The 13,070-nt window shown below is 46.5% G+C and overlaps 1 protein-coding gene across 4 annotated transcripts in view; it reads left to right on the top strand.

Moving 5' to 3' along the window:
• Positions 1 to 13,070, top strand: part of CD151 (CD151 molecule (Raph blood group)) — a 31,747-nt gene extending 18,677 nt beyond the window's left edge. For all 4 annotated transcript variants that reach the window (XM_082284414.1, XM_082284415.1, XM_082284416.1 and 1 more), the window contains 6 exons: positions 847 to 1,038; positions 5,575 to 5,649; positions 8,091 to 8,195; positions 9,044 to 9,199; positions 10,093 to 10,179; positions 10,949 to 13,070. In XM_082284414.1, the coding sequence (XP_082140540.1) occupies positions 847 to 1,038; positions 5,575 to 5,649; positions 8,091 to 8,195; positions 9,044 to 9,199; positions 10,093 to 10,179; positions 10,949 to 11,008 (675 nt within the window). In that variant the 3' untranslated portion in view covers positions 11,009 to 13,070. The remainder of the gene's footprint in view (positions 1 to 846; positions 1,039 to 5,574; positions 5,650 to 8,090; positions 8,196 to 9,043; positions 9,200 to 10,092; positions 10,180 to 10,948) is intronic.

Raw genomic sequence — 13,070 nt, 5'->3', positions numbered from 1 at the left:
CACCCCTTGGGCTTGCCTGCCCAGGCAGAAGTTACGGTTTGACACTGTAGCATGTGGCTGTTTCTTGGTCATGTTACCAAGTATAGAAAATTACAGGAACCCTGAAAATAAACTTTGTTTTTTTCACCTGGTTTACTTTTTCAGGGAGCATAAAGGCTCTACTGTGTTGCCATTCCTCTCTTGAAATAGCGAGAGGGAGTGCTGGCAGTGAAATGGGACAGCTAGATAACGCACACCCTCTTGCAGCTGGTCCACACTAGAACTTCCAGAGTTGTGCTTTCCGGTAGAAAAGTTACTGATGCCAAAGGATTGTGTTTTACTTTGGTGCATGGGACAGAGCAAAGGAGTGTCCAGGTCAGACCTTTAAGGAAAACTGTCTGAGTTTACCAAAAGCTGCCTAAAACCCTCTGGAAACAGAAGGCTTACAAAGATAAAGTGGACTGCTAGGGGTGTGGTTGGGTTCTCTGTGTTCATTTGCTACAAGGGTAAGAGTTTAGCCAGCCAGGCTGGTCGTACAGATTTGACATGTTTTATTTGCCCCAAACCCAATGTGGCTACATTTGGGAAGACTCTGGTCTGAGTATGAACTGCTGTGCACAGGTAGATGGTTTAGAAAGCTTCCATGTCAGGCTGCCTGGGGTGCTGAACTGGGTGCCTTGAAGCTCAGCCTTTCCCACTGCACTGGGATTTGCTCCAGTCCCAGTGAATCCATCCCTTAATGTAGATCATCTTTGGCTCAGCTGATAGGGCTGTGGCACATCCTGCTGTCCCTGTCCAGTTGCTCTGGGAGGTGAGGAAGTTCATGCCTCAGACACCCTTCATTTTCTTGCTTTTTTGTCTCCCCAGCTGGCTGGTGGGGCTGTGATGGCAGTGGGCACCTGGACCCTGGCTGAGAAGAGTGACTACATCAGCCTGCTCTCCTCCAGCACATACTCTGCTACTGCTTACATCCTGGTGGTGGCTGGGGTGGTGGTCATGGTCACTGGCATCCTCGGGTGCTGTGCCACCTTCAAAGAGCGGCGGAATTTGCTAAGAGTGGTGAGTTTTGCTTGGTTGTTTTGTTTGAGGGAAATATCTTGGTTGTGTTGCGTGCAGCCTTATTTGTTTGTCCTAGAGCAAATATCACTAGGGTCTCCAGCTCCTGGCAGCAGTGCTGTCCATGTTCCAGGGGACAGGTTTTACTGCAGAGCATTTCCTCTCATCCACGCAAGGAATGTGCTGCATGGTCCAAGAGTAAAAACTGTAGTTGTAGTACCTATGCTTTGTGTAAGAACATCTATTTGAAACTATTCAAAGCAAAAGCTTGTGGCTTTTGTCTCTTCCTTCTTCCTTGCCCATTCTATATTCTGTTTTGGAAAATGGGAAGAAGGAGGAAAATATGAGAGACCTGTAACAAAACCAGCTTTTAATGACATTAGGTTCAAGCCAGATTAACACACTTTTTCACTTGGTTGTAAAAAATCAGAACATTTCCAATATTTTCTTCAGTTGCAAAAAAATTACTTTAGTCTTGCTTCCACAAAAAAAGAGCCGTACTGTTTTGATAATCTGCTGCTGCTTTTGCACCGTTCTCTGTATTACTTCCTGAGCTCCCTGCTCACCCACCTACACTGAAGTTTTCTTACTTGGGGTTTCTATTTTGCTTGCTCTCTCTCAAATCTCCCTTTTAGTCTGGAGTGTGGCAGAAGTCTGTTTTAGTGTCTGGGCTGCAGTGGTGAGTGCAGTGACTGAAATAACTGTCAGCAGCTTTTGGCTTTCACAGGTACAGAAAAAGATACTTCAGCCGCCAGCTCCTCCCTTTGCAAATCCTCGTTGACCTGACCGGCCCCATTTCTCCCCTTTAGTTTGGATAGAGGAGCAGAAACAGGAGCTGTGAGCAAGCCTGATGCTTCACTGCTGTGCAGACCTGATAATCCCTGTGAGAGGCAGAGCAGGGCCAGGAAGGGAGAATAAAATACAGAGGGAGACACAGTGACTGCATTGTTGATGCTTGTTCAGTAGGCTCCTGATCTGTAGCAGTTGGTTTTGGCCTTGCTTCACTGACTCTCCATGCCAAAGAGATCTCCCTTTGTCTTTTTCCCTCATCCAGAAGCTACATATGAAAATCCAGGGGGGTTTTCTTTGTTATTCTGCCATAGAAAACTAATAATTGTCTCTAGGGAACAAAAGGTCACTCTGTCTCCTTACACCACTCGTCCTTTTGGAGTGGCTGCTTGTGACAGGCCTATTGTCTCTTCTTGCTTGTGCTCTGCTTTGGTTGCCCTGAGTAATCTGAGACAGGGCTGTGCTTGCCAGGGCTGGGTGAGCCTGGCTGGGGGCCTCTGCCAGCTCTGAGCTCAGACAGTAATCCTGACAGCTTCACAGTCACCCCAGGGGCTGTGCCAGCCGGTCCCACTTTCTCTCTGTACAAGAGACCCATGTAAGTATGGGAGGCAGCAGTATAAGCAGCACTCTCTGCTCTCCTTAGTGATGCCTTGGTGCTTTTAAAAATCGATTACTGACGGCTTTGGGTGCTGTTTGTAAAATGCATATCTGGTTTTTAGTTTGTTTATCTCTTTAAGAGTTGGGAAGCTGTGAATTATTTTGCTGCCTTGTATGTAACTGTGAGTTTTATAGGCCCACTTCTAGGCTCGTTCATAGTATTTCACTCATCACTCACAGCTGTGCTACTTTTTTGTCATTTCTTATCGGCCTTCCTTAAGCATGTGCTGTGCTGAGGCTTGGGCAGCAGGGGTGGAGTTTCTCTGGCTCCCTGAGTAGGCAAGGCAGTGGATCTGCAGCCTGGCTGGCTGTGATGCTGCAGTCCAGCTCTTTACAATGACAGACGACTGTTATATCATACTTTAGTCAAAATGCAGCAGTAGTCCCAGGGAAAGACCTGTTAAATAGAAGACCTTGCTTATAAGGAGAGAAAATGACTTTCTATAGGCTTGGCCCCTCACATTGCCGCTTCTAGTCAGCTACCTTGAGCAGGGAGAAGGGAACACACGTGGATTAGGATTTCTGTTCCTGCTGCATTTCAGCCTGGAACCCTCCCACTGAAGTGAGGTTGCTGGTTTAGGAGTATTGTTGCTATCTGTCTCTTTTTCAGGTAGTAGAAAGATGTCTCCAGATAGTTATTTGGGTTGTAGGTGGGTTAAACCATTTTTTGTGTTATTCAGAGAAAACACACTTACCAATTGGTACTTCACTCAAAACTGGATGGAAGCAATTTGGACTCTGTAGATCTTGAGGAGACACTCAAGAGCCCTGACTCTGTTGTGGAGCCAGAGCCAGGGTAAATTTTGCTTAGAGCCCACCCAGGTCCAGGCATGTGTTTGCTAGAGGGCTTCTGGTGATCACACATTTCTGACTTGGGAAACAAGTAGGGCATGTCCCTACAGTTCCATGCCAGAGCTTGGCCTACTCCTCCCGTAGCAGACCTCTAAGAAAGCCCTGCAGCTACGGCTGAAGAGCAGGGAGAGCTGCCCTGTGCTCTGTGTGTGTCCAGAGTGAAAGCTGCTGTTCCCCTATATGATACATCCCCCAGCATGATGCTTAGAAGTGGCCCTCAGGGAATGATGAGAGTAAGATAATGGTGGAGTGTATCAGCAGAGATGGGTTGGGTTCATGGGTGGTAGCTGCACTAACCTCCCTCACAAGGTTTTACTTGTGACTCAGATTTGTTAAGGTCTGCTGGATACATGTTTGTTTGTATCCACTGTAAGGCAGCACAACCAGCAGAGAGCTTGTGCTGACATAACTTTAGCTCTACCTGAATGCATCTGATCTTACACAGAGCAAGGAAAAATAAATAAGCTTTCCAGTCCATTGATTGTCAGCATCCTGCCATTCTCCTGCCCCTCCTTGGCAGAGAGGTGATGTCAGGCCAGTTAAGGCATAACAAGGTCCCAGCAAAAGAGAGACAGCCGTTGTGTCAAGGCCTGCCAACCCTTTCTTGCCGCTTTTCAACCTCCTGGGAGTGTTGGGAGCAGCCTTTAGCTATCCTGCACTCCAGTGGGTGACTCACTGCCCTGGGATGAATGGGTACCTTGTACAGGCGGCTGCAGAGATGGTCGGGATCGCTGCGGGGGAGAGCCTGGGGCAGGGGAGTGAAAGGCTGAGATTGTGTGCTCAGATTAAAGCCCGGTCTGCAGATAAAACCCAGCTGTCCTTCCTTCGAAGCTGCTGAAGCCCCACAGGGGTGCAAGAGGAAGCCTGAGTGTGTCATTTTACTCCTGCAGAAGGGGCTTGGAAATGCCTAGTGAAAAGAGCGCACAGTGGGGGTGTAACCCTCGTGCAAAAGAAGGCATCCTTGCTGTGTCTGCATCTTCACTGTCCTTCTTTGTGCAGGTTTGATGTCCAGTTACATTTGTCGGGAGCCATTTGCTTTGTCTCTTGGTAAGAGACCTTTCTTAAGATTGAGGGTAAAACAGAAAAAGGGAGATATTTTGTTTGTTCCGTCCTGGGGAAGCCAGCTCTTACAGGGACTTGAGATCCTTGTTCCTTGTGGCTGGAACTGGTGTCTCTTCAGCTTTATCTACAGAAAGATTAATTTAATAGCAGTCACAGAACAGCCTGAATCTGTAAAGAAGCTGTTCATTGCTGACCATGAGCAAGGCAGGGGCTGTTTGTCAGGAGAGGGGTTCTCCTTGAAAAGCTGTCTTTGACCCTAAGAAGGAAGTAGATGCATCACCCTGGCTCTTCAGGCCTACCTAGTCCTTTTAATCTATTGCACATATTCCTCATGGGTTTGGCTTCCCTACTTGTTTGTGTATAGATCAGGGCTTCCAAACAGTTTTCTGTACTGTCCGTTTGAATCTCCTTGTGGTAAGCAGGGCTTACTCTTTTCACTTCAGTGCCACCAAGCTCTTTTAAGAAATAGTCACGTTCACCTATTCATCTTCTAAGAGTTTTTCTCACTTTGGTTTTGAGATGCTGAGCTTTTCCATCTAGGTCCCAGTTCAGGAGCATGTACAGTCCCAGTGCTGAGTGTGACTCAGTGCTAAAATCCATCCACTCAGCCTGTGGCTGAGCTCCGCAGAAGTCACTGGCAGCACAAATGATGCTTTATGCTTAGCTGCTGTGCTGTATATTTGGTGAAATGGGCTCTCTGTGGCTTTACTGAATCATCTTTATAACATACATTGCTCCTTAGTAACTTGGTGAAATGCCCTAAACAATGTCAAAACAAGCAAAAGTTTAAATTTTTTTGGTATTGATGTCAGAATCAGATATTTTGTATGATACTGAGTGTAGTCATTAGGTTATCTAGCAACCACTTTCTTTTGTACGGTGATCTTATCTTGGTTGCCTGCACTTTTCCATTCTCTATATCCCTCTGGCTCTGAGAGTTAAACACACACTTGCTGCTGCTTGTCTTCATTTATTCTGTGGTTTGATGTTTTTTTGTTAATCTGTGGGATTGTTCCTTTCCTACCCTGTTGAAGTCTTTATTCCAGCCCCTGCCTTTGAACACTGCTGCAGAAAAGCATTGGTGAAGACAGTCAGGCATTTTACCAGGTAAAGAAAAGCTGCCTCCCAGCATCTCCTTATGTTCTGTTCTAATGTGCTCTTTTTCCCATTATTTTACAGTACTTCATATTGTTGCTATGCATCTTTCTCCTGGAGATCATTGCAGGAATCCTGGCCTATATCTACTACCAGCAGGTGAGTGGACATTAGAGCTTGGGGACTCAAACAAGGGAGAGAGAGCAGCTCATTATCATCCCATCTCTCCAGCCAGAATTTGGCTTGGATGCTTGGGACATAGGTCTGGTTGTGGTTCACCTACTCACTCCTCTCCATATACAAAAGACCTTGGATTATTTTGACAAAGTGGTGGTCATTACTCCAGGGGGCTGCTCAACCCTGCTGCCCGCTCTTTCCTGTGGTGCACTTTGTGCCCTGTTTTTCTACAGACCCTTGTAGAAGACAATTTTTGAGGCTGTGTAGATCTAGGGACTCTCCTAACAGCCTTGAAGGCGTAGTGCAAACAGCTGAAATCACCTCAGTGCCACTTAGCAGGTTAAGGACACAGGAACGGTTTCTGCTGCATCTAGCAAAGGTGATGAATGGTGCAGCTGGGAGGTCCTTTCAGGTCAACAAGTTTTTGAGAGCTTTACTTAAGCAGCCCAGCTGAGGGGCTGGAGAAAAAGGACAGTCTCCCAACAGCTGCAGGTCTGGCTTGGCACTTCTTGCAGTTGCTGAGAGCAGAGCTTAAGTCATCGCTTTGTTTTCAAAGGGAGTTTAACTGCCAAGGCACAAACAGCCTGCAAAGTTGCTCTCATGTCTGGAAATTGACTGAAAGTGGCAAATTAGGATTGTTATCAAATGACTGTCTGAAAAGCAGCTGAACATCCCATCTTGTTGACTTCACTGCCAGGACTCCTTGCCATTCCATTTTCTCTTGGACCTTCTGTGCTTTGCCGTGGATGGGCACTGGTGGTTTGCAAGAAGCCAAAGAACTGTACTGGCTCCTGCCAGGAGGGATCTGGGATATGAGTGTGCATATTTAACAGGAAAAGATCAATCCTGGCAGGCATGGCAGGAAGCCAGGATCTGTCCATCCATCTGTGCAAAGGCATGAGGTTCATATGTGACAGTGGATGAAGAGGAGCTGATCCCTGGGTTGAAATAAAGGACAGCATATTCAGAACTGTACCCTTGAGTGCATCTCTGATCAACAGCTGCATATCCCTTTGCCCTCTGGCTGATAAATCCCCCTTCTCTCTTGGTTGCAGGCTGCTTGCTCTGTTTGCCATTGTTTTTATTTCAGCCCTTGCTTTGGTGTCTAAGGCTTGCATGTGTGTGTCTAAACTGGTTCTTTTGTTATCTCTGTTCCATGCTGCAGTTCTTCCCCGTGAGCCTGCAGGTAACTGCTTTTCCCTCAAGTAATAATTCTGCTAATGGACTCTCCTCTTTATTTCCCTCCGCCTTCCAGTTGCTGAACCTTTTCCTTTCTTTCTATTATGCTAAGTCCTTTGCATTTCCATAGAGCTTCCCAGCCCAGGATCTCAAAGCATTTTGCAAATACTAATGAATGACGCCTCATATCATCTCTGTGAGGTAGGTGTTGTCCCCATCTGACACATGGGATTGGAGAAAACAGGGTTTCAAAGTGAGAATAAACTCCAGACTGTATTTTGCGAAGTTTAGCGTAACCAGATGTTTGACCTCTCGTTTACTACTTACTGTGTAGAATAAAAGGTATATGAAGAGGTTGCTCAGTTGTTTCATCCATTGACCCCATCTAAAATGCATCTTGATGTTGTTTATTGGTATAGGAAACTTGGAATTTCAATTTAGTTGGACTGAAGCAGTGTTTCTGCATGAACCAGTATGGAAAAAAAAAAAAAGATGGAGCTCTTTGGCACTTTTTGGCTGTCACCAAAGGGTGAGAAAAATTCAGTTAGATTAAAAGAGTCTTCATAGGAATAAGTGTTTGAATCCAATCACCTGAACATGCCAGTGGTTTATGATGATGCTTTCAGAAATTCTGCTCTTGCAAAATCAGACTTTGTCTCTCTATTATTAAGAAAGGCCTTGCAGTGATTTTTACAATTACACGCTTTTAATTCCCTCCTGTGGCATCTTTTTTGAAGATGATACAAGAGCTGTTTGGTCTACGTGGCTTCAGTCCACCATGCCACAGACTCCAATTTCTTCCTTTTTCTGGACAGAGTGATTTGTATTTTTTACAAAAACAGAGTTCTTAGTATTTTGTTACAGGTTTTAGAGGGAGAAGACTGCACATGGTCTCACAGGCATATTCATGTTTAAGCAGGCACACTTTCATATTCCCTTTCATTGCAGTCATGTCTTGGCAATCTGGCATATTCAAGGTGAGAAGCCATGTGGAGTTGTGTAACACAGGCTGAAATTTGGTCCCAAAGCACCTCCCTGCAGTTGTTAAAATAGAAGCCTGGTCTGTAATCATTTGGAAATAAGCCTGTCCAGCCTTGGAGGATGATCTTGAAGGAAGCTGTAGCTTCCACTAGGTTCTCCATCCTCCTCTTGGAGCAAAGGCAGTGGAATGTATGCAGGACTTTGGGTCGTTCTGAGGAATGAGTTTGCCTTGTGATTTTATCCCACTTGTCTCTTCCATTCAGCTGAGCCTGGAGCTGAAGCAAAATTTGAAGAACACCATGACCCAGAAGTACCGGAGGGAGGGAGAAGAGAGTGTTACCAGTGCAGTGGACAAACTGCAGCAGGAGGTGGGTGTCTCTGGAGGCAAAGAGAATTAATGCAACTGCAGGGCTGAAAAGGCATCTTTTGACATCCAACCTAGAGATATTTCTCCAGTATGCTGAGTGTATGTTCTGCTTGTTCTCATTCAAGACAGAGTTGGGTGAGGTGCAGGGCCTGAGCCATGCAACTGGCAGAATTGCATGGTGTGATCACTGAATTGCATGACCAGTAGCACTGGGGAAACGATATCTGAACTGCTCCCAGTGAACTGGAGCTGCCAAGTCACTCTGACAGCTGCTTCTGCTTTCCCTGTTCAAAGCTTTGGAGAAATTGCTGACATTTTTCATTAAGCTTCTCAGTACTCTAGAGAGCAAGGTGTAATGAAAGATCTCTCCTGCCACTGTTGCTTGCTGCGCCTGGCTCAGGGGTGGTTCAGGTTAGGGCTGCCACAGTTCTGACAGGTTTTTCCACAGAAACAGCCCTTGTGCATAGGCGCTTTCAAAGCACAGGGACTACTCTATGCATAGTGCCATAGCAGGTGCATTTGTGATGGTAACTGGTAATTAAACTTATCCTGTTGCCATCATTAACACACAGTTATGAGCTGAGGCAGCTGCAGGTGCACTCTGGTTACAGTTCGTCCCAGCAGTAAACAAAAGTCACAGCTGCTGAAGGATGGATGAACTTGATATTTAATGGCAGTTTGGGGAGCTCTTAACACGAAAGTCACTAATAATTATAAAAAAACCAAACCCATGAGATAGCTGTAGTGTCTGCAAAGGCGGGTGAAGCCCAGGGCTCGGTGTGGGAGGCTGGAGGGAGAAGAAGGTTGCAGTGCCTGCAGGCTCAGATTTGGCTCTCTGTGTGTGTACAGTTCAAGTGCTGTGGGAGCAACAACTACACGGACTGGGCCGACAGCCTGTGGATCAAATCTCCAGAGGCCAGTGGGAGGAAAGTCCCAGACAGCTGCTGTAAGACGATCACTGACCTGTGTGGCCGAAGAGACCATCCTTCCAACATTTACAAGGAGGTAAAGAGCAGAAAGGCTTCAGAGCCACCTGTCACAAAGTGTGTAAAGGAGGTGGGCAGGGAGTGATGAGGGTATTGTGTTATTACTGCCAACTGTCAGTAGGCTTCAAAGTCAGTAGCATTCCTTGGAATGTAGAATTCACTTCTTTAGCTGAGTGTTCAGCTCTGTAGACTTGTTATTTAACAGGTAGATATAGAGGAAAATAAATTATGTTTGTTACCACTGGGTACATTAATGCTGGGGGGAAGCAGGAGAGGTTGTTGGTTCTGGCAAGAGACTTGGATGCAAGTCCTGCATTTGTCACAGCTTCCTGTGGTTGGAACTACTCCGTGAGGTGCAAATGGAGATACTTCTGGTCCTTGACTGACAGTTGCAAGGCAGAGGCAGATAGAGCCTGGCTTTCCAGGTTCACACCAAAACTCACTGATGTAATAAATAGCAGTGGGAAGAATTTTTTTACTCTTCAAAGGCTTCAGTTATGTTAAGAGTTCTTGGTACTGGATGCACTCAGCAGTATTTCCTTAGCCTTTTGGCCTCACAGGAGCAAATGTCCCCTCCAGGCAGGAGCTAGGCAGTGAGTGAGGGAATGTTTCTCCACATACCTGAGAGAAGAATGACACTCTGTGATGTGGCTGGTTCTTCTGCATTTCTCCTGCTCTACCAGCAGCCACCTTGGGTTTGTTCAGAGGTTCCTGGGCCAGTTGGTCCTGAGCAATACCAGCCATGATGCAATTCACATCATCTGCGTAGCTTTTCCAGAGATATCAGGGGAAAAGATTGCTGACAGACACCACTTTTTGAAGTGCTGCTTTCAAGGGCCGCAAACATTGGATTAAAGTGAACAAGAAGTTAAAATGAAGCTGATTTTCCATGTCCCTCCTTTCACCCTGCAGAGTGGTTGCATTACCAAGCTGGAAAACTTCATTCAAGAGCATCTGAAAATTATCGGGGCAGTGGGCATCAGCATTGCTTGTGTGCAGGTAAAAAGGGCTCCGGGGACTTTTTGGGGTGCTGGGCAGAAGTTGAAGGAACCCCTGAGCTGAGGGATGGAAAAAAGATGTTTTATTGCTCTTCCCTGCCTGGCAAGGGGAAGTTGCCAGGTACTTCGGGGACTCGAGGATTCACCAGCTGCAAAGCAAAAGCCTTTGTGCCAGTGTGGTGAATTCGCTGCAGGTGACGGTGCTTACCCTGCGGGACCGGGGTAGGAGTTGTGCTCCGGGGCCATGGGAGGCCATGGCTCGGCAGCCCGAGGAAGCCCTCCTGTGGCCGTGTCCCGTAACTGCCCGCCCCGCAGCCGGGACCTTCCCACCTGGGATCCTAAGGATTAGCTCGGGCCATCCAGAATTTTTCCCTTCAGCTGTGCCATGTGAAGAACAGCCCCGTGGGTCTGCGATGATTTGCGAGAGAGCGATGAGAAAAGGTGTAGAATGTGAATGTCTTGCATTCCCATTTTAAAAGGGGAAGGCACAGGATATTCTTTTTTCCCGATGCAGACATGTCTGGGACTTCCTCATCTTCCCCTTTGTTCTGGCAAGCAGCCACATTACACCCCAGGAAGCTACTGTGGTTAATTATGAGGATTAGCACAGATTGTTTTTTCCTGCTGCCTATTGCAAGCTGGAGCGTGTTATCCCCAGGCAGGAGCTGGCTGACACTCCAGTGGGTCTGAACTGTCAGTTTGCAAGTTGCTGGCTCCACTGCATCCATTCTGTGGTTTTAATGTATTTCTTTCTTCCCTTTACACTGTAGATCTTTGGGATGATTTTCACCTGCTGCTTGTACAAGAGTTTAAAGTCAGAACCATATTAATAGCTGTGAGAGCTCTGTCGCTCCCCCTCTGCCACTTCCCTTAGCACCTGCCAACCTGACCACTCTCCGCCACCACCACCAAAGTGTCTGTAACCTGAGGACTTGGCTCTGTAATTGCCTTTAGAACCATGCACTGCCTTACCTGCCCCTCTGGGGAAAGTCATCCTCCTTGTTGTGTACGAGGCAGCTGGGAGTTCAGCGGGTCCTCTTCAGTGTCAAGAAGCAAAAGAGCTGTGGATCTTCTGCTAGAAGCTTTAGCACAACAGTCCCTTGATATAACTACAAAGCAAGATTTATCCAAGGCCCTTTCCCTTGAGGCTTTTCCCGAGCCAACATGAAGCTCTCAGGATGCTCAGGATACAAGAATCATGGTTTGCTCTCCAGAGAAGTGGCTCCGCAGTACCAGGCATTGACTGTGAGGACAGATGATGGTTCTGAGCTGGAGCCAGAGCTGAGTTTCTCATACATGGAAGATTTCCCTCCCTCCTCCCGAGTGTGCACCAATGTCCTAACACAGCTGTTGTCCACCAGAGAGGATGCCTGTCTGGTTACTTGGGCCAGGAGCTCCTTGCCCTGCTGACGGGGAGCACAACTTGGTGCAGCTGAAATGCAGTCGTGACACTCATGTTGCCAAGATGTTGTGGGTGCCTTAGGATTTCTCAGCAATTCTTCCTCCTCTTCCTTGAAGCCTTCTCCAACACAGTGCCATTAGGAGCCACAAGAGGCCTTCTGCTGCCCCGCAGTTCTGGAGCAAAGATGATGGACTGCCTTTTTTGGGTCTAGTCTGTTTTATTGAGTGGTTCCCAGCATGAGTGAGAACTCTTACTTCCACCTCCCTGTCCCCTGATAAGGTTTGGTGAAGAACTGGTCTTTTTGTGGGGCTGCCATATCTTGCTACCCTTTGATCTGTTCAGTTAGTGGAAATACCTTTTTCATCTGTTACATGTTGAGAGGTTCCCCTGGTTTGATTTTTCTAACTAAAACCTCCAGGTTTGCCTCCCTTGGGCAGGAAATGAATATATACCAATGTTTTATCAGCCTGCAAAGAGCTTGTTAGTCAGCTGAGGGTTTTCTGGCTTTGTCTGGAAGCTCACTTTACTGGTTACTGCCGAGGTCAGGAGAGTCAGTTTCAACCAGTTTCCCCAGTGTACTTGGTAAATTGATAGTGCTGGGTAAGCTGTTTGCTGCTGAGGAATAGGTTTTAATTAACTCTTGTCTCTGCACTGGGGTGCTGGATACATATGGGACACAGACATTGCCATGGACTTGGTGCCAGCAGGATCTTAGCCTGAGTTCATGGGATCTTGTGTTCCTCTTGTCTTGTTCCCTCCTTCCTGGTATGCCTGTTACACTCATGAAGCAGCAGAAAAGGGAGTTTGGTGTTTCTGAGCAGTGAAGACAAGCTCAGACTTTCATAAATAAATTTCTTCCCTCTTCTGGCCTTTTAGTAGTGCTGGCTGAGCTCTGTCCCTGGCAGCAGACAGCCAACATAAGCAGAATCATCCAGACCAATCGTGGGGGTTTTGGTTCACAAAGCAGAAATCATGGACTGGAGCTAAAGGGCAACATGTTAAAATTCAGAGCAGGTCAATCTGAAACTCCTCCATTATCAGTCCTATGAAATAATCCTCAACTAATGCAGAAAGAGAGGTGGAGGAACTGAGGTGTATCCTTGGTTCCACAGCAGTAGGAAAGAGAGGAAAGAAATCTAAATGATTCTGTAATGATCTAAAGGAGAAACTTCTAAATTATTTCTTGTTTTATAGTAAAGTTCCTTAACAAGTATTGACTACTAGCTAAGAGGAAAATATTGAGCATGTTGCTTGAAGCAATATTTCTGATTTCTTAAGCATATCTTCATAGTTGCCTTTCCCCATTCCCTTCAAACACATTGTACAGGGTTGGGAGAGGCCAGGAAGAATGAGACATGAACAGTAAGTTGGCTTGTGTCCACTGAGTTGTTTTATATTTTTTCTCTGTGTAACAATATTCATTGCTTTTGTTTTTTTTTAACCCAGTTTAAGTTGCTGGCCAATAGAAAAATAAAGCTTAAGACTCTGTA

This window comes from Coloeus monedula, assembly GCF_965178545.1.
Source record: "Coloeus monedula genome assembly, chromosome: 6".
NCBI classification, from domain to species: Eukaryota; Metazoa; Chordata; class Aves; order Passeriformes; family Corvidae; genus Coloeus; species Coloeus monedula.
Note: the sequence above shows the minus strand (reverse complement) of the source record. Positions and strands in the feature narration are given on the sequence as shown.